The sequence below is a fragment of the Mesoplodon densirostris genome, chromosome X (genome assembly GCF_025265405.1).
Source record: "Mesoplodon densirostris isolate mMesDen1 chromosome X, mMesDen1 primary haplotype, whole genome shotgun sequence".
Taxonomy (NCBI): Eukaryota; Metazoa; Chordata; class Mammalia; order Artiodactyla; family Ziphiidae; genus Mesoplodon; species Mesoplodon densirostris.
The window spans coordinates 43342988-43363758 of record NC_082681.1 but is presented as its reverse complement, the minus strand read 5'-3'; the positions used below and the strand labels follow the sequence as shown (position 1 = coordinate 43363758).

Below are 20771 nucleotides of genomic sequence, written 5' to 3'. Positions count from 1 at the left end.
ACAGACCAATTCCTTGAAAACCACACACTACTAAAACTCATGGAAGATGAAACATAACCTGAATGTCCTAGAACCACTAAAGAAATTGATTTATAATTTAAAAGCTCCTTAAAAAGGGGTTTCACTGGAGAATTCTGCCAAACTTTTAGTGAATTAACACAAATTTTACAAAATTTCTTCTATAAAATAGAAGAGAAGGGAATATTTCCCAGATCATCTTATAAGGCTGGTAACATTCAGATATCAAAACCAAAGACAGAATTTAAAAAAGAAAGAAAACAAAACTATGGACCAATATCTCTCATGAACTTGGATACAAAAGCCCACAAACAAAATACTAGTAAACTGAATCCAATAATGTATTAAAAAATTATACATCATGACCAAGTGGGATTTATTCCATATATGCAAGGATGGTTCAACATTTGAAAATCATTGACTATATTTCACCATATCATGAAGCTAAAGAACAAAAATCTTAAAAGATCCTATCAACTGAGGCAGAAAAAGCATTTGACACAAATACATCCAATTGATTTTTGACAAAGGTGAAAGAGCCATTCAATGGAAGAAAATAGCCTTTCAACAAATGATGCTGAAAAAACTGGACATCCATAGACCCCCCCCCAAAAAAAGAATCTCAATTTAAACACACACCTTATACAAAAATTAACTCAGAAGAGATCACAATCTTAAATATAAAATGTAAAACTATAAAACTTTTAGAAAAAAATTAGGAGAAAATCTTTGGGACCTAGGGTTAGGCAAAGAGTTCTTAAACTTGACACTAAAAGCACAATTCATTAAAGGAAAAATTGATAAATCAGACCTCATCAATTAAAAGTTTTGTTTGGTGAAATACTCTTTAAAAGATGAAAAGACAAATTACAGAGTTAGAAAAAATGTTCGTAAACCACATATCTGACAAAGGGCAGGTATCTAGAATACATAAAACTCTCAAAACTCAGTCAAAAAACAAATTCAAGTAGAAAATGGACAAAATATATGAAAAGACACTTCACAAGTGAAAACATGCAGATGGAAGATTAACACATGAAAAGCTGTTCAACATCATTAGTCATCAGGGGAATGCAAATTAAAACCACAGTGAGATATCACCTCATATCTATTAGAAGGGCTAAAGTAAAAAATAGTGACAACACCAAATCCTGGCAACAATGTGGACAAGGTGGATCTCTCATACATTGCTGCTGGGCAGGTAAAATGGTACAGCCACTCTGGAAAAGATTTAGAGCAGTTTCCTAAAAAAATAAACTTGCAACTACCATATCACCCAGCAACTGTACACCTGGGCATTTACCCCAGAGAAATGAGACTTAGGTTCACCAAAAATCTGTACATAAATGTTCATAGCAGCTTTATTCATTAATAGTCCCCAACTGGAAACAACCTAGATGTCCATCAATGGGTGAATGGTTAAACAAATGATGGCACATCTGTAATACCATGGAATACTGCTCAGATATAAAAAAGAACAAACTATTGATGCACATGACAACTTTATCTCAAGGAATTATGCTTAGTGGGAGAAAGAGTCCCCAAAGGTCACACGCTGTATGATTCCATTTGTATGACATTTCTTTAAATGTCAAGGTTATAGAAATGGAGAACAGAGCAATTGTTGCCCAGGTTCAGGGAAAGGAGAAGAGGGTAGCGAGTGTGGATATAAAAGGGCAACAGGAGGGATCCTTGTTGTGACGGAACTGTTCTATATCTTGACTATATCAATGTCAGTATCCTGAATGTGATATTGTACTATAGTATTGCAAGATATTATTATTGGGGAAAACTAGGTTAAGTACACACATAATTTTTTGTATTATTTCTTAGAAGTAAATGTGAATCTACAGTTAACTCAAAATAAAAAGTTTAATTAGACGCAGATGTAGAGAAAGGACTTGAGGACACAGTGGGGGAAGGGTAAGCTGGGACGAAGTGAGAGAGTGGCATGGACTTATATACACTACCAAACGTAAAATAAATAGCTAGTGGGAAGCAGCCGCATAGCACAGGGAGATCACCTCGGTGCTTTGTGACCACCTAGAGTGGTGGGATAGGGAGGGTCGGAGGGAGGCTCAAGAGGGAGGGGATATGGGGATATATGTATATATATAGCTGATTCACTTTGTTGTACAGCAGAAACTAACACAACACTGCAAAGCAATTATACTCCAATAAAGTTGTAAAAAAAAAACCCAAATACTTAGAGATGAACATGGCATAAATTGTAAGAATACAGGCTCTAGAGTTTGACTACCTGAATTTAAATCCTGGCTCAACCATTACCAAGTGTGTGACCAGAGGTGGATTATAAAATCTTTATGTGCTCCAGTTTACTCATCTATAAAATGAGAACAAAAATAGTACCTACCTCATAAGGTTATTATGAGGATTAAATGGTATGATGTTGTAAAGCACTGTCATATTTCTAAACATATAGTAATCGCACAATAAATATTATATATTATTAGCAATAGTAATAATTGTATTATAATGGTATTCAGAAGACAATGATATCCTTTTCGTTGTTCAACTTCCTAAGCAACAGAAATCCTTTCCCTAACTGCTCCTCGAATCTGAGTCATTTACCTAACTTTCAAACACCATTCTAAAGATGTACAAGCAAACTATGCCTTCTATATGACAAAGAAAATGAGACTCACACGAATTTTCAAATAAATAGGCTTACCTAATGGTCAAAGTAAAAGGTTTAGAAATCATGCCAAATGGAACAGTGTTATTCATGCCAGTTGATGTCAGTGGTTTTAGATTCATGGTAAAGCTACTGGTGGTGCTGGTCCTGGTGCTGGTGGTGGTGACTGTGGTAGTGGTGATGGTTGACGTTGTAGCTGGAAAATAAAGTGTATAATGTTAGTAATAAGTAAGAAATTTTTAAATTCAGTCCTTGATTATTCAGGATGAAAAACTATAGAAGTATTTTTTAATGTGAATTTGAACTCCAAGTTGTGTGATTTTAACTCAATGTTGCTATAATATATAGCAGGCCAGGTATCTGGATTAAGCTTCCTGCTAACAACTTAAAATCCTGGATAAATGTAGAGAAAAATACAATTTATAACCTAACCAGACCTATGACCATTAAAGAAATTGAATCAATCCTCAAAACTCTTCCCATAAAGAAAACTCCAGACCCAGATGACCTCACCGGCGAGTTCTGCTAAACTTTCAAGGAAAGAATAATTGCAATCTTACACAAAATCTCTGTACATCTATAACTTTGCATACTTATGTGAATATATCTGTGTAATTAATTTCTAGAAATGAAATTGCTAGATCAAAGGGTCAGCATGCTCTAAATTGTAATATTACTTTCCAATTCCCCTACCAAAAAGACTTTGCCAATTTACATTCCTATCAACAGGGGAGACTGCCTGTTTCTCTACACCATAGCCCATAGTAGGCATACATCTTAGCCAGTATTATAGTTAAAAGCCTCTCAAAGTTTTATCTACAGCCCAGACCTCTCTTCTATGTGTCTTTTCTATTACACCCTTACTAAAATGCCCTGTCTTCTGTACATGAAATTCTCAGTACACATCATGGCCAAGCTCAGATTCTTCCTTCCCCATGTTTACTGTCCACTTCTCTTCTACTCATGGTTATCTCTTGGTTTTCTGAACTTCTATAGCACTTTTGGTTCTTCCTTACACAGTGAGCACTTAACAAACAATGCACAGAAAATTGTGGTTGGTTTTCTGGAAGTGTTTTCTTCTTTTTGGTTCTCTGTATTTTCAAATGTTCTTGTAATTGATAAATGCTGCTTCTGTAACAAGAAATCTGTTATAAAAATATATTATAACATGTATACAATTATTTGTTTGTTTTACATTAGCCTTGTTTTCCCAATTAGCAATACTTTCAGGTTAATTGCCACCCTAGATAAATACATATATCATGGTGACTGCCAACATGCACTGCCTATTCTTAGGGAAACTGGCCTACTCTGTTCCTGCTGAGGGATCAGGCTCAGACACCTATTCTTTATTTCAGTAACTCTGTCCTTTGATCCTAGTTCACAGTTGACAAGGGTGGGCATCTGAAGTATACGAAGCCATCCCATATGCTACTGGCAGCCTATGAGAGGGTCTGGCACAAAAAGCTCTAGCCAAACAGGGATAAGGTAGGTCAGAATCTCATTTTCAAAAATTTAGAACTGCAGAAAGAATCAGATGGTAGGTAAAAATACGGAAATATTTCCAGAAATATGGAAAGAATCAGACTCTAAGCAGAAATTTGGAAATATTTCCAAACATGTAGAAAGAATCAGACAACAGGCAAAGGGAGCTGAAAGGACTGACAGAGGAAAAACATAAAGTAGAATTAAAGAGTCATGAGCAAGTCAAAATTAAGAATATAAAGCAGAAAAAGAGGTAAAGAAACCAAAAGGAAGTTAAAAAAAAAGAAAAAAACAGACAAAAGGAGAATAGCTGAATTATGTTTATGCAATATTAGATCCAGGAGGTCCCTAAAGCTGACTTCAGAACAACTTCTAAATTCCACTTTCCTTGAAGTTCATTGCCACGATAATACCTGTATTAGATTTCCACAAGATTTCATTTCCCTTTTGGGCACAAGGATCCTTACAATAATTCCCCCATTCTTTTGGCTAGCTTTTGTGAAAATGGAATGAGCACCACAAGAGAAGACCATGCCTAGTCACAAAGGATCCCCGGGGTCACTATCACTCAGGACACTGGAGAGGTTACAGATTGGATCCCACGTTCCATTCTTTACAGCCATGTGGTCATCACGCTCTTCATCTGATAATAAAAAGTCTTATCTGAAAAGAATTCCCTCCCCAGAAATGCTGAAAATTAATGACACTATCAAGACCCCCCCTTTATTGATTAATTCATTCTAACATTGTGTAACTACTATATTCAAGGCAAAAAAAACAGAAAAACAATTAAGAAAAAAACAAGTCCTTCTTGTAAAGGAGCTTATCTTCACCCAAAGATTTTTTTTAAGTCAGCATTTCCTGACATGGACAGATGTCCAAAGATAATGTATACTTAAGAGAAAACAGCAAATTCTATGATTATGTCTATGTGTATCCCATTTTTGTAAAACAAATAAATTTAATGTATGTTTGTAAGCATTTGGAAAAAAGCCTGTTAAGACAAGCACCAAACTGTTTTCTCTAGAGGGTGTGATATATGTATATATGCATGTGTGTATGGTTTTTATAATTTTTAAAAAAGCAACTACCATCACTACCACTAAAGAAAGAGGTTAACAGACAAATGAACAGCTCTCCAAAGATGCTGTGCGATACCTTCAGGAAATTAATACCTGTCAGTCTAAACACAAAGGAATCTTGAGTCATAAAAAAAGGTATGATTATTTTAAACTGTTTATATAGTATTTACCTTTGTTCCTTATTTTCATGGTATTTTTAAAAGGTATAAATTAGCTCTGGCATAGTAGACAATATTCAAATAACAATAATATTTCAATTAACACCAAAAGAAGCAATGGTTTTGGGAATGAAGGTTCTATCACAGTGTGATTTTGCAAGTTACAACTTTGGTCCAAACTAAATAAAGTCAACTCTATGTTATCTGTGTACTAAAAGGGAAGCACTGTTCTACAAATAATAGAAAATAATTGCATACCAAATTTGGATTTACATTTAAATAAATCTCATTCTGATGATCTTAAAAATCATTACATAAAAATACTGAGACCATCCTTTAAAAGATCCTACTATCCAATTTTCCTATCCTGTCTCTGATCAACAACTATGTATCTTACTCCATGCTAGGAATGGACATCATTACTTTCATAGACTAATGCAAAAGATGAGATTTATAACAAGCAAGCTTCTCGTAAAAATTGCTGATTATACCTAGGGCAGAGAATAATCTCAAATGGCTATAAATTTACAGATAGAGATACCCGAAAGCTGCCCTACAGGGCTAATTTGTGAGATGGAGAATCTGAGCAAGTAAATATACTTGGGGAGGAGGAAAGGTGAGTAGGGGAAAAAAACAACTCTGGGTTGGGGATATTGAGTTGAGACATATCTGATGGGGAGGTGGGTAAGTACATAAGGCAGTGGTGGATGGAATGGGCTAGTAGCAAAGGTACAAGTTTGCAGGAAGGAATCTTAAGACTCAGCTAGGTAGGGGGTGAGTTACGGCAGAGTCACCAAAAAGCCTGCAAATGCATATTTCAGTGACTCCGCCCACAACTGAAAGGATCAATTTCTTGTTCAGCATTTTATAAGGGAAACTATGTGTTATATTTTTTGCAAATATGGTTACCTTTAAAATTCTCAAGCCATGCCCTTCATAATGCTCATAGGTTGACCAGTTAGCTGAGTACACAGTAGAAATTCAGTTAAGTGTTGGTCATGCAAAAGATGGTTTACATCTCTGTTTAGGAATAATTATTTTAAACTTAACAGGGACTGACTTTTAGTTTATGACAGGTTTGAAGAAAGATTCATTTCAGCCCTAAGTAAACTTTTAAAAGTCAGAACAAACAAGACTTCCCTAAAGTGGAGTCTGACTTAAATGGTAGGTTTAAGTAGTAACTGACCTCTAACCACCCAGCTCACAACAGCTAAAAGGCAATGGATAACCAAGTTTTCTTTAATTTACAACCTAACGAGTGGCTAACTGGCAGAAACAAATTTAGGATAGGTCCACAGAAACTCCTGTAATCAGCTTAAGGAGAGGGTCAACTTTAATACAGGTCAAACCTTAAATTAACTTTTAGAGAATAAAACTCTATGAATCCCAATGTACTGGGTCACTTTAAATAGTATGATCAATGATAAGAATTTTTAAGTTTCAGAGTTGACAAGAGTTTGATAGCAGCTTTGATTATGGTCATCTCAAAGAAGTAATCTCATTGACATCAACCGTCTCATTCTACCCTTTGGCAATTGTCAATACTGATGTACCTTTTGGATATGCTGGTGAGATGATCAAAACCTTCTTAGTCCTAGAAGCTAAGGAATACAACCTACTTACTGCTTTTGTTATGCAGTACATTTCCAGTGAGCATTCAAACACATCCCAGTAGTTCTAAAAATCTTACTAGATGCAACAGCAACTGCTCCACCTGCTCCAGGGAAATTTAATCCAAATCTCAAAGCTGTACCACCAAGCATTCCAGCCAAAGTTGTAGGGGCACCAACTGCAGAGAACAACATAATATTACCTATTACCCTTTTAATCAAAAACAGTGAATGAAGAATTTATATAGGGTCTTTTTCATCTGAGTCCTTTAGTAACTTTGGCTAAGCCTCAAAAAACTACAGTCAATCCATTTATATGAAAAATCTGGAAAAGGCGTAGATACAGACAAAAAACAGATTAGTAGTTGTCTCGGGCTGAGAGATCTTACTGGGATGATAGAAATGTTCTAAAACTGGACTATGGTGAGAGTTACACAATTCGGTAAATTGATTAAAAATCACTGAACTATACACTTCAGTTAATTTTATGAGATGTAGATTATACCTCATTAAAGTTGATTTTAAAAACACTGTGGTCAAGGTTTCTTTTCATTTTGTAGGCAAGGACATCAAAGACAGGAAAGAAAAAAAAAGTCAGAAGTCAGACTTACCCAGTGGCGCAGTGGTTAAGAATCTGCCTGCCAATGCAGGGGACACAGGTTCGAGCCCTGGTCTAGGAAAATCCCACATGCCGCGGAGCAACTAGGCCTGTGCGCCACAACTACAGAGCCTGAGCTCTAGAGCCCACGAGCCACAACTACTGAGCCCACACGCCGCAACTACTGAAGCCCACGCACCTAGAGCCCGTGCTCCCCAACAAGAGAAGCCACCACAATGAGAAGCCCACGCACTGCAACGAAGAGTAGACCCCGCTTGCCGCAACTAGAGAAAGCCTGCATGCAGCAACAAAGACCCAGTGCAGCCCAAAATAAATAAATAAATAAATAAGTTTTATAAAAAAGGTCAGAAGTCAAGTCTTTGATTGAAAATGGAATTCATTCAATAATTTTAACTCCCAACCTCAGACATGGTCATATTCACAAAATCTATTATACTTGAGAAGGATATTGCTTACATATATCAAAAGGTTTCCAGAATCTCAGTCATGTCTCAGGATTGGAACTGTATCTACTTAGAAGAAAATACAATTCAAGTGGCAACCTGCAATTTCAACTAATGTTCCACCTACGCCAACTGCACAAGGCAATGGGGATGGCGGCCGCCATTTTTCATGCTCAACTAGGCATCAGCAATACCTGGCAAGTTTTACTCCCAGAAATGGTGACAGGCTCACTATAACAGGGCTTTGGGAAGGCCATATAACTGCTAGGATTACAATAACAAACTCTAATGATGAACATCATGGCACTGTGAAGATGCCACAAAAGCACAAGCAGCTTATATGGACCTGTAAGAAAGAACTGCTTAAGATATATACAGAAGTCAATATTCTCACCATTTGTTATGACTCTACTAATGGAAGAGGTGTAGCAAAGAAGTTGGGGTTACAAGATAATTGATAATTAACGCCCCACCTCTCAGCTCAAAGCATCCAGATGTTCATCTTCAAGGGGAGAGAACTGGAGACATCACACAGTGTCATTAGAGCTCAAGACTACAGCTGGTCCTTTTGTCATGTAACACTTTTGATAAGTAAAATATAAGGACCACAAACCTGGTCTATATAGAAGAATAAAATACAGCAAGGCTTCAACATTTATTTCCCATTTTATCTTATTCACATGGATAATAAGACTTCTTCCCTTCAGACATACTTGGCAAAACTTCCACTCTTCCCATTCGCTTCAAAACATTACACTGTTAATGAATTATATGCTTAAAATCGTCACTTTAAGTTGTAATAATCATGTTAACATAAAATTCATAGCGAAAGCCATGACAATCAGGTTTTTAGCAAACCTACTATTGATATCAACAGTTACAAACGGGATCAAGCATAATGATAATTTATGAGACGTCAGAGATCCATAGCTTATACTGGCAAATTGAGTTAAGTGGTCTGATGCAAAATAATAGTATTTTATTTGCAACCAGTAACTTACATGAGAGCCCAGTAGCAGCAGTGGAGGTAGAAATATTTGAAAATGAGGTAAACAGCATGGTGCTTGAACTAGTAGTGGCAGCAACAGGAGATGCTGGAACCAACCCTAAATTAAAGTAACAAGCAGAAAAATATGTCAATAAAAATAATATTTAATAAGTAAAACACCATTATAACAAACTTCACTTATATGGAGAAATAACAATAAAGCAAGGAAAATCAAGTACCCTGATATTTAATAAATCTGACATAGTAAAATCCCAATTTAAAAAATAGTTCATCAGTAGTGCTTAGTATAGCCAGCCTTCTAGCACCATCATAAGAAAGAAACTCTACTAAAAAAGTAAGCAACCTAACAGGGGGGTCCACTTCCAAAATTGCGACATAAGAAGTCCTAGGGACCCATTCCCCAGTGAAGCAACCATAACTGGTAAAAAATATTTTTTTTTAAAAAAATTGAAATCTCTGGAAATTGTCCTGAAGGTACAGCAAATAAAGAAAAATTTATTCAAGAAAATCTGCTAAAATTCAGTAATACAGGTGAGAGTCTACGGCATATGAATCATAACCAACGCTCTTCCCTCCACCCCCTTGCTCCCCTTGAGAGAAGCTACACTCCAGGCAGGAGTCGCCAAGAAGACTGGACTCCCTCTTTCCTCAGCTCCCAACCAAGGAATACAGTATCTCATTAGGAGGGGAAGCAGTCAGCATTCCTCATCACCCCTGACACACAGTTAAAGGATTGAAATTCCTGGTGAGTACAGCCAAGAGCTGAGGGGCTCCTTTCCTCCAGTCAGCCCCCACTCATAGGGCAGAGGGTCTACACCAGACACAGTAGGCTGGCAATGCTGGAGCCCCATCAATCACCCTGACTGCCCTGCCCCAGCTTACCTGCAGGGCTGAGGTTGCATGCCGGAAGAGAGATGCAAGAAGATCAGAAGCAATGGTCACTGCCCAGCACCCAAAGCACTAGTTCAAAGATTTTGCCCAGGGATAAAGGTAGCCCATAAGAACAAAAAGTTCCCAAGCTATGTCCAGGAGAACTGACTTTATTTGAAACAGAGTATGAGGAAGTTCAAGCCAAAGGACTCTCTTGAAAAAAAATAGAGATTTTGGTGGTAATCAATTAAGAGGAAGTAAGTAGCTTCATGAGAGCAACATTTAGGCTGCAGGCCAGCCAGTTTAGCAGAGATAACCAGGGAAAGAGAAGGCTGAAAAGAGCCCCCCTGAGGATCAGAAAAATTAAGTACTGATACATGAATGAATCTTGAAAACATTTTGCTAAATGAAAGAAGCCAGACACAGAAGGCCACATATTGTATGATCCCATTTATATGAAATGTCCAGAAGAGGTAAATCCATAGACAGAAAGTATATTAGTGGTTACCAGGAGCTGGAAAGAGAAGGTAATGGGAAGTGACTGCTAATGGTTGGTTACAGGGTTTCTTTTTGCAGTGATGAGAATGTTCTTGAATTACATAGTGGTGATAGTTGAACACTCTGTGAATATGTTTAAAAAAAAACCACTGAATTGCACAGTTTAAAAGCGTGACTTTTAAGATATATGAATTATACCTCAATTATGCTGTTATTTAAGAAATACATGATCGGGCTTCCCTGGTGGCGCAGTGGTTGAGAGTCTGCCTGCCGATGCAAGGGACACGGGTTCGTGCCCCGGTCCGGGAAGATCCCACATGCCGCAGAGGGGCTGGGCCTGTGAGCCATGGCCGCTAAGCCTGCACGTCCGGAGCCTGTGCTCCACAACGGGAGAGACCACAACAGTGAGAGGCCCGCGTACCGCAACAAATAAATAAATAAATAAATAAATAAATAAATAAATACAAAAAATACATGATCATCTCAATAGAAGTAGAAAAAGCATCTGAGAAAATCCAACACTTTTTCATGATGAAAACACTCAACAAACTAGAAAGAGAAGGGAACTTCCTCAACATGATAAAGGGCATTTATGAAAAACCTACAGCTAACGTCATGCTTAACAGTGAAAGACTGAATACTTTTCCACTGCCATCAAAAACAAAACATGGATGTCTGCTCTTACCACTTCAATTCAACAACATACTGGAAATCTTAGCCAGGACAATTAGGCAAGAAGACGAATAAAGGATACCAGATTGCAAAGTAAGAAGTAAAATTATCTCTATAAACAGATGACATGATCATGAATACAGAAAATTCTAAGGAACCCATAAAAAAATCTGGAGAAAAACAAATATCATATATTAACGCATATATGTGGAATCTGAAAAAAATGGTATAGACAACCTTATTTACAAAGCAGAAATAGAGACACAGACGTAGAGAGAACAAACGTATGGATACCAAGGGGGAAAGTGGGGGGTGGGATGAACTGGGAGATTGGGATTGACATATATACACTACTGATACTACGTATAAGATAGATAACTAATGAGAACCTACTGTATAGCACAGGGGACTCTACTCAATGCTCTGTGGTGACCTGAATGAGAAGGAAATCCAAAAAAGAGGGGATGTGTGTATAAGTATAGCTGATTCACTTTGCTGTACAGTATAAACTAACACAATATTGTAAAGCAACTATACTCCAATTAAAAAAATCTATTAGAACAATGAACAAGTTCTGCAAAGTTGCAGGATACAAGATCAATATAAAAATAAATTTGAATTCTATATATTATCAATGAACAATCCAAAAATGAAATTAGGAATATAATTCCATTTACGATTGTTCAAAATGCATAAAATAGTTAAGAACAAATCTAACAAAACAAGTGTAAGGCTTGTATCCAGAAAAATAAAAAAAAACATTATTGAAAGAAATTAAAGGCATCCTAAATAAACAGAAAGCTCTCATGTTCATGGATCAAATAATTTTATATTGTTAAGATGGTATGGTAGACAGAAAAATGGTCCCCAAAGATGGCCACATCCTAATACCCAGAGTCTGTGAACATATTACCTTACTTGACAAAAGAGACTTTACAAATGAAGTGAAGGTTAAGTAACTTGGAAGAGGGAGATTATCCTGGATTATCCAGGTAAGCAAAATCTAAGGACATGAATCCTTAAAAGTAGAGATCCTTTCCACGCTGTGGTCAGAAGGAGATGGTGACTACAAAAGAATAGTCAGGGGATTTCCCTGGCGGTCCAGTGGGTAAGACTGTGCTTCCACTGCAGGGGACACAGGTTCGATCCCTGGTTGAGGAACTAAGATCCCGCGTGCTGCGCAGTGCAGCCAAAAAAAAAAAAAAAAAAAAAAAAAAAAGAATGGTCATAAAGATGCAAAGTTGTTGATACAAACGGCCATCTAACTCTTGAAATCATACTCAATGTCATTAGTCATTAGGGAATTGCAAATCAAAACCATGACGAGATACTACTTCATATCGACTAGGATGGCAATAACAAAAGACACAATATCAAGTGTTAGCAAGGATATGGAGAAATTGTAAACCTCAGGCAATGCTGACGGGAATGTAAAATAGTGTAATCTCTTTGGAAAACTGTATGGCACTTCCTCAAAGTGTTCAACATAAAGTTACCATATGACCCAGTAATTCCACTCCTAGGTATACAAACAAAAGAAATGATAACATACATCCACACTAAAATATGTACATGAATGTTCACAGCAGCATTATTCATAACAGACAAAAGATGAAAGGAAACAACCCAAATGAATATCAACTGATGAATGGATGAATAAAATGTGGTATATTAATACAATGGAATTTTATTTGGCCATAAAAAAGAAGCGCTGATACATGCTAAAACATAGATGAGCCTTGAAAACACGCTAAGTAAAAGAAGCTAACCACGAAATACCACATATTGTATGATTCTATTTATATGAAATGGCCAGAACAGAGCAATCTATAGAGACAGAAAGCAGATTCATGGTTGCCAGAACTGGGGTGAGAAGAGAATGGGCAGCGACTGTTAATGGGTATGACGTTTCTTCGGTGGGTGATGAAAATGTTCTAAAATTGACTTCAGTAATGGCTGCACAACTCTGTGAATATCCTAAAAACCAATTAATTGTGCACTTTAAATGGGTAAATTATGTGGTGTGTGAATTATACAATAATAAATCTGTGAGAAAAAATTATAAATAGAAGTCTGGAATAAAGTTTCAGAAAACAGATTACCTGGACTCTTCTTGAAAATTTAAAATAAAATCTATAAAAGAAATAAAGCTAGAGAAATTAAGTACATAAAGACACAAATAAGATTAATTGGTTAATTGAAAACAAAGTTTATCTTTTCATCCTCACTATAGATCATTACACACGGCACATGATAGTAAGTAGTCAATAAATATTTATGCTGAATCGAGCCAACCTTTTCCAATACGTAATTTTCCAACACATACTTACTCCAATACATAATTACAGATATTCTTCTTCCTTTTCAAAAGGAAAAAGTGCTTAATAAGTCACTGCATTTGAATCTATTGATACCTGTATCCAACTGTTGAACAATTCATGACAATATATGATGTAAGACTCTGCTATCCAAAACATCTAGGGCCACCGGGGGTTTGGGGACAGGAGGGAGATGATAGGAAGGAACTGGGAACATTACCACATACCTCCAACTATTTAAAATATGTATCATGGAATATCCCTATGTTTCATTTAAGAGAAGCACCACATGTATACTTTTAAAGAAATAACCAATTATAGCAAAGGTGTTTTAATATTTCTAATTCAATACCTACCAGTGAGGCTAAATTTTTATCATGGGTTTAATGGCTGCTTTAATTTCTTCATTCAGAATTGCCTATTCATGTCATCTGCCCATTTTCTCATTGGAGTATTGTCTTCTTATTACTGATTTTTAATAAAAGTATTATATATATATTGAGGCTATTTAGTCAAATTTTGCAAATATTTCCTAACCCCAGTTTGTCATTTGATTTTGTTTTTATTTTTTATGTAGTCAAGTCTTTCCATTGTTTTCTCCTTTATGGTTTATGTCCCCATATCATGTTTCAAAATACCCTCAAAACTGCCGGGGTCCCGGAACCCGGGGACGGCTTTCCCGGGAAAGCGCATGGAGCGCCTCGGTCTGGTGCAAAGTCACGCCAGCCTCTGCCGCCGCAGGCCCGCCCCACACTGCGCGCCCCTCCCTCCCCTCTGCCTGAGTGAGCCAGAGCCCCCGAATCGGCGGCTCCTTTAAACCCGTCCTGTCTGAGCGAAGAACGGACGCCCTCCAGCGACCTACGCGCAGAGGCGGGGCCAGTCCAAGGCTGAGACCCGGGAGCTGTGAGAGCAGAGAAGAGGCAGGGAAATCTCTCTGTGCAGCCTCGGAGGCAGTGGATTAAAGCTCCACGGTCCACTTGATGTGCCCTGCGTCTGTGGAGTGCATGAATGGACAGCGAATCATCCCAAATTGAGGAAGTGGACTTTGAGGAAAAGATTTAAGACTTTCCCCCCTTTTCCTCTTTTTACAACAAATTATCCCAAATTAAGGAGGTGGGCTTAGAGAGCAAGATTTCAGACTTCTCGCCCTCTTCCTCTTTTTACAACGAAGTATCCCAAATTGAGGAGGTGGACTTGGAGAGCAAGATTTTTGATGTTTCCCCCTGCTCTCTTTTTGTGAAAGTGTATGTGTATTCTTCTGTGTAAGATTCTCTCTGTATAGCTTTGCTTCCACCATATGTCCCAGGGTTCTATCTGTCCGTTTTTTTTTAATAAATACTTTTTAATTTTAAAAACGCTACTATATTTCATACTTTATTCTATTTTACTTTACATGCTCTTTCTTTTTTTCCTACCTTCCCTTCCTCCCTCCTTCCCTCCGCCCCTCCTTTCCTTCTTTCTCTCTTTCTTTCTTTCCTTCCTCCCTCCCTCCCTCCCTTCTTCCATTCACTCTTCCTTTTTCTTTCATTCCTCCCTCCTTCCCTCCTTTCTTTCTTTCCATCCTCCCTCCCTCCCTCCCTCCCTCCTTTCTTTCTTCCTTCCTTCCTTCCTTTCTTTCCTTCTTCCTTTCTTTCTCTCTCTCTTTCCTTCTTCTACTAATTCTTTCTTTCTACTTTTTCTCCCTTTTATTCAGAGCCGGGTAGATGAAAGGCTCTTGGTGCTGCAGCCAGGAGTCAGTGCTGTGCCTCTGAAGTGGGAGAGCCAACTTCAGGACACGGGTCCACAAGAGACCTCCCAGCTCCACATAATATCAAGCAGCGAAAATCTCCCAGAGAACTCCATCTCAACACCAGCACCCAGCTTCAGTCAACGACCAGCAAACTACAGTGCTGGTCACCCTAAGCCAAGCAACTAGCAAGGCAGGAACGCAACACCACCCATTAACAGAGAGGCTGCCTAAAAACATAATAAGGACACAGGCACCCCAAAACACACCACCAGACGTGGACCTGTCCAACAGAAAGACAAGATCGAGCCTCAACCACCAGAACACAGGCACTAGTCCCCCCCACCAGGAAGCCTACAAACCTACTGAAACAACCTTAGCCACTGGGGACAGACACCAAAAACAACAGGAACTACGAATCTGCAGCCTGCAAAAAGGAGACCCCAAACACAGTAACATAAGCAAAATGAGAAGACAGAAAAACACACAGCAGGTGAAGGAGCAAGATAAAAACCTACCAGACCTAACAAATGAAGAGGTAATAGGCAGTCTACCTGAAAAAGAATTCAGAATAATGATAGTAAAGATGATCCAAGATTCTATTTCCAAGATCCAAAATCTTGGAAATAGAATAGACAAAATGCAATAAAGAGTTAACAAGGACCTAGAAGAACTAAAGATGAATCAAGCATTGATTAAAAACACAAAAAATGAAATGAAAAATACTCTAGATGGGATCAATAGCAGAATAACTGAGGCAGAAGAACGGATAAGTGAGGTGGAAGATAAAATAGTGGAAATAACTGATGCAGAGCAAAATAAAGAAAAAAGAATGAAAAGAACAGAGGACAGTCTCAGAGACCTCTGGGACAACATTAAATGCACCAACATTCGAATTATAGGGGTTCCAGAAGAAGAAGAGAAAAAGAAAGGGACTGAGAAAATATTTGAAGAGATTATAGTTGAAAACTTCCCTAATATGGGAAAGGAAATAGTTAATCAAGTCCAGGAGGCACAGAGAGTCCCATACAGAATAAATCCAAGGAGAAATACGCCAAGACACATATTAATCAAACTGTCAAAAATTAAACACAAAGAAATCATATTAAAAGCAGCAAGGGAAAAACAACAAATAACACACAGCGGAATCCCCATCAGGTTAACAGCTGATCTCTCAGCAGAAACTCTACAAGCCAGAAGGGAGTGGCAGGACATAATTAAAGTGATGAAGGAGAGAAACCTACAACCAAGATTACTCTACCCAGCAAGGATCTCATTCAGATTTGATGGAGAAATTAAAACGTTTACAGACAAGCAAAAGCTGAGAGAGTTCAGCACCACCAAACCAGCTTTACAACAAATGCTAAAGGAACTTCTCTAGGCAAGAAACACAACAGAAGAAATATACCTACAATAACGAACTCAAAGCAATTAAGGAAATGGGAATAGGAACATACATACCAATAATTACCTTAAATGTAAATGGACTAAATGCTCCCACCAAAAGACACAGGTTGGCTGAATGGATACAAAAACAAGACCCATAGATATGCTATCTACAAGAGACCCACTTCAGACCTAGAGACACATACAGATTGAAAGTAAGGGGATGGAAAGAGATATTCCATGCAAATGGAAATCAAAAGAAAGCTGGAGTAGCAATTCTATATCAGACAAAATAGACTTTAAAATAAAGACTATTAGAAGAGATAAAGAAGGACACTACATAATGATAAAGGGATCGATCCAAGAAGAAGATATAACAATTGTAAATATTTATGCACCCAACATAGGAGCACCTCAATACATAAGGCAAATACTAACAGCCATAAAAGGGGAAATCGACAGTAACACAATCATCATAGGGGACTTTAACACCCCACTTTCACCAATGGACAGATCATCCAAAATGAAAATAAATAAGGAAACACAAGCTTTAAATGATACATTAAACAAGATGGACGTAATTCATATTTATAGGACATTCCATCCAAAAACAACAGGATACACATTTTTCTCAAGTGCTCATGGAACATTCTCCAGGATAGATCATATCTTGGGTCACAAATCAAGCCTTGGTAAATTTAAGAAAATTTAAATTGTATCAAGTATCTTTTCCGACCACAATGCTATGAGACTAGACATCAATTACAGGAAAAGATCTGTAAAAAATACAAACACATGGAGGCTAAACAATACACTACTCAATAACGAAGTGATCACTGAAGAAATCAAAGAGTAAATTAAAAACTACCTAGAAACAAATGACAATGGAGACACGACGGCCCAAAACCTATGGGATGCAGCAAAAGCAGTTCTAAGGGGGAAGTTTATAGCAATACAATCCCACCTTAAGAAACAGGAAACATCTCGAGTAAACAACCTAACCCTGAACCTAAAGCAATTAGAGAAAGAAGAACAAAAAACCCCCAAAGCTAGCAGAAGAAATCATAAAGATCAGATCACAAATAAATGAAAAAGAAATGAAGGAAACGATAGCAAAGATCAATAAAACTAAAAGCTGGTTCTTTGAGAAGATAAACAAAATAGACAAACTATTAGCCAGACTCATCAAGAAAAAAAGGGAGAAGACTCAAATCAGTAGAATTAGAAATGAAAAAGGAGAAGTAACAACTGACACTGCAGAAATACAAAAGATCATGAGAGATTACTACAAGCAACTCTATGCCAATAAAATGGACAACCTGGAAGAAATGGACAAATTCTTAGAAATGCACAACCTGGCAAGACTGAATCAAGAAGAAATAGAAAATATGAATAGACCAATCACAAGCACTGAAATTGAAACTGTCATTAAAAATCTTCCAACAAACAAAACCCCAGGACCAGATGGCTTCACAGGCGAATTCTATCAAACATTTAGAGAAGAGCTAACACCCATCCTTCTCAAACTCTTCCAAACAATTTCAGAGGGAGGAACACTCCCAAACTCATTCTATGAGGCCACCATCACCTTGATACCAAAACCAGGCAAGGATGTCAGAAAGAAAGAAAACTACAGGCCAATATCACTGATGAACATAGATGCAAAAATCCTCAACAAAATACTAGCAAACAGAATCCAACAGCACATTAAAAGGATCATACACCATGATCAAGTGGGGTTTATTCCAGGAATGCAAGGATTCTTCAATATACGCAAATCAATCAATGTGATACACCATATTAACAAGTTGAAGGAGAAAAACCATATGATCATCTCAATAGATGCAGAGAAAGCTTTTGACAAAATTCAACACCCATTTATGATAAAAACCCTGCAGAAAGTAGGCATAGAGGGAACTTTCCTCAACATAATAAAGGCCATATATGACAAACCCACAGCCAACATCATCCTCAATGGTGAAAAACTGAAACCATTTCCACTAAGATCAGGAACAAGACAAGGCTGCCCACTGTCACCACTCTTTTTCAACTTAGTTTTGGAAGTTTTAGCCACAGCAATCAGAGAAGAAAAGGAAATAAAAGGAATCCAAATAGGAAAAGAAGAAGTAAAGCTGTCACTGTTTGCAGATGACATGATACTATACATAGAGAATCCTAAAGATGCTACCAGAAAACTACTAGAGCTAATCAATGAATTTGGTAAAGTAGCAGGATACAAAATTAATGCACAGAAATCTCAGGCATTCCTGTACACTAATGATGAAAAATCTGAAAATGAAATCAAGAAAACACTCCCATTTACCATTGCAACAAAAAGAATAAAATATCTAGGAATAAACCTACCTAAGGAGACAAAAGAGCTGTATGCAGAAAATTAAAAGACACTGATGAAAGAAATTAAAGATGATACAAATAGATGGAGAGATATACCATGCTTCTGGATTGGAAGAATCAATATTGTGAAAATGACTCTACTACCCAAAGCAATCTACAGTTTCAATGCAATCCCTATCAAACTACCACTGGCATTTTTCACAGAACTAGAACAAAAAGTTTCAAAATTTGTTTGGAAAAACAAAAGACCCCGAATATCCAAAGCAATCTTGAGAACGAAAACCGAGCTGGAGGAATCAGGCTCCCTGACTTCAGACTATACTACAAAGCTACTCTAATCAAGACAGTATGGTACTGGCACAAAAACAGAAAGATAGATCAATGGAACAGGATAGAAAGCCCAGAGATAAACCCACGCACATATGGTCACCTTATCTTTGATAAAGGAGGCAGGAATGTACAGTGGAGAAAGGACAGCCTCTTCAATAGGTGGTGCTGGGAAAACTGGACAGGGACATGTAAAAGTATGAGATTAGATCACTCCCTAACACCATACTCAAAAATAAGCTCAAAATGGATTAAAGACCTAAATGTAAGGCCAGAAACTATCAAACTCTTAGAGGAAAACATAGGCAGAACACTCTAGGACATAAATCACAGCAAGATCCTTTTTGACCCACCTCCTAGAGAAATGGAAATAAAAACAAAGATAAACAAATGGGACCTAATGAAACTTCAAAGCTTTTGCACGGCAAAGGAAACCATAAACAAGACCAAAAGACAACCCTCAGAATGGGAGAAAATATTTGCAAATGAAGCAACTGACAAAGGATTCATCTCCAAAATTTATAAACAGCTCATGCAGCTCAACAGCAAAAAAACAAACAACCCAATCCAAAAATGGGCAGAAGACTTAAATAGGCAATTCTCCAAAGAAGATATACAGACTGCCAACAAACACATGAAAGAATGCTCAACATCATTAATCAGTAGAGAAATGCAAAACAAAACTACAATGAGATATCATCTCACACCAGTCAGAATGGCCATCATCAAGAAATCTAGAAACAACAAATGCTGGAGAGGGTGTGGAGAAAAGGGAACACTCTTGCACTGCTGGTGGGAATGTGAATTGGTACAGCCACTATGGAGAACAGTATGGACGTTCCTTAAAAACCTAAAAATAGAATTACCATATGATCCAGCAATCCCACTACTAGGCATATACCCTGAGAAAACCATAATTCAAAAAGAGACACGTACCAAAATGTTCATTGCAGCTCTATTCACAATAGCTCAGAGCTGGAAACAACCTAAGTGTCCATCATCGGATGAATGGATAAAGATGTGGCACACATATACAATGGAATATTACTCAGCCATAAAAAGAAACGAAACTGAGCTATTTGTAATGAGGTGGATAGACCTAGAGTCTGTCATACAGAGTTAAGTAAGTCAGAAAGAGAAAGACAAATACCGTATGCTAACACATATATATGGAATTAAAAAAAATGTCATGAAGAACCTAGGGGTAAAACAGGAATGAAGACACAGACCTACTTGAGAATGGACTTGAGGATATGGGGAGGGGGAAGGGTAAGCTGTGACAAAACGAAAGAGAGGCATGACATATATACACTACCAAACGTAAGGTAGATGGATAGTGGGAAGCAGCCGCAGAGCACAGGGAGATCAGCTAGGTGCTTTGTGACCGCCTGGAGGGGTGGGATGGGGAGGGTGGGAGGGAGGGAGATGCATGAGGGAAGGGATGTGGGAACAGATGTATATGTATGACTGATTCACTTTGTTATAAAGCAGAAACTAATAAAAAATACCCTCAAACATATAAAAGGTGTTCAACTTCAC

The 20771-nt window shown here is 37.6% G+C and overlaps 1 protein-coding gene across 4 annotated transcripts in view; it reads right to left on the bottom strand.

The window, feature by feature from the left end:
- The window catches only part of NUP62CL (nucleoporin 62 C-terminal like), an 85418-nt gene that overhangs the window by 45835 nt on the left and 18812 nt on the right, over positions 1 to 20771 (bottom strand). For 3 of the 4 annotated variants that reach the window (XM_060086939.1, XM_060086937.1, XM_060086940.1), the window contains 3 exons: positions 9073 to 9177; positions 7090 to 7188; positions 2711 to 2870 (listed from right to left, as the gene is read on the bottom strand). In XM_060086939.1, the coding sequence (XP_059942922.1) occupies positions 2711 to 2870; positions 7090 to 7188; positions 9073 to 9130 (317 nt within the window). In that variant the 5' untranslated portion in view covers positions 9131 to 9177. Of the gene's footprint in view, positions 1 to 2710; positions 2871 to 7089; positions 7189 to 8084; positions 8141 to 9072; positions 9178 to 20771 lie in introns of those variants that run through there. The other variant, XM_060086941.1, reaches the window with a different exon arrangement.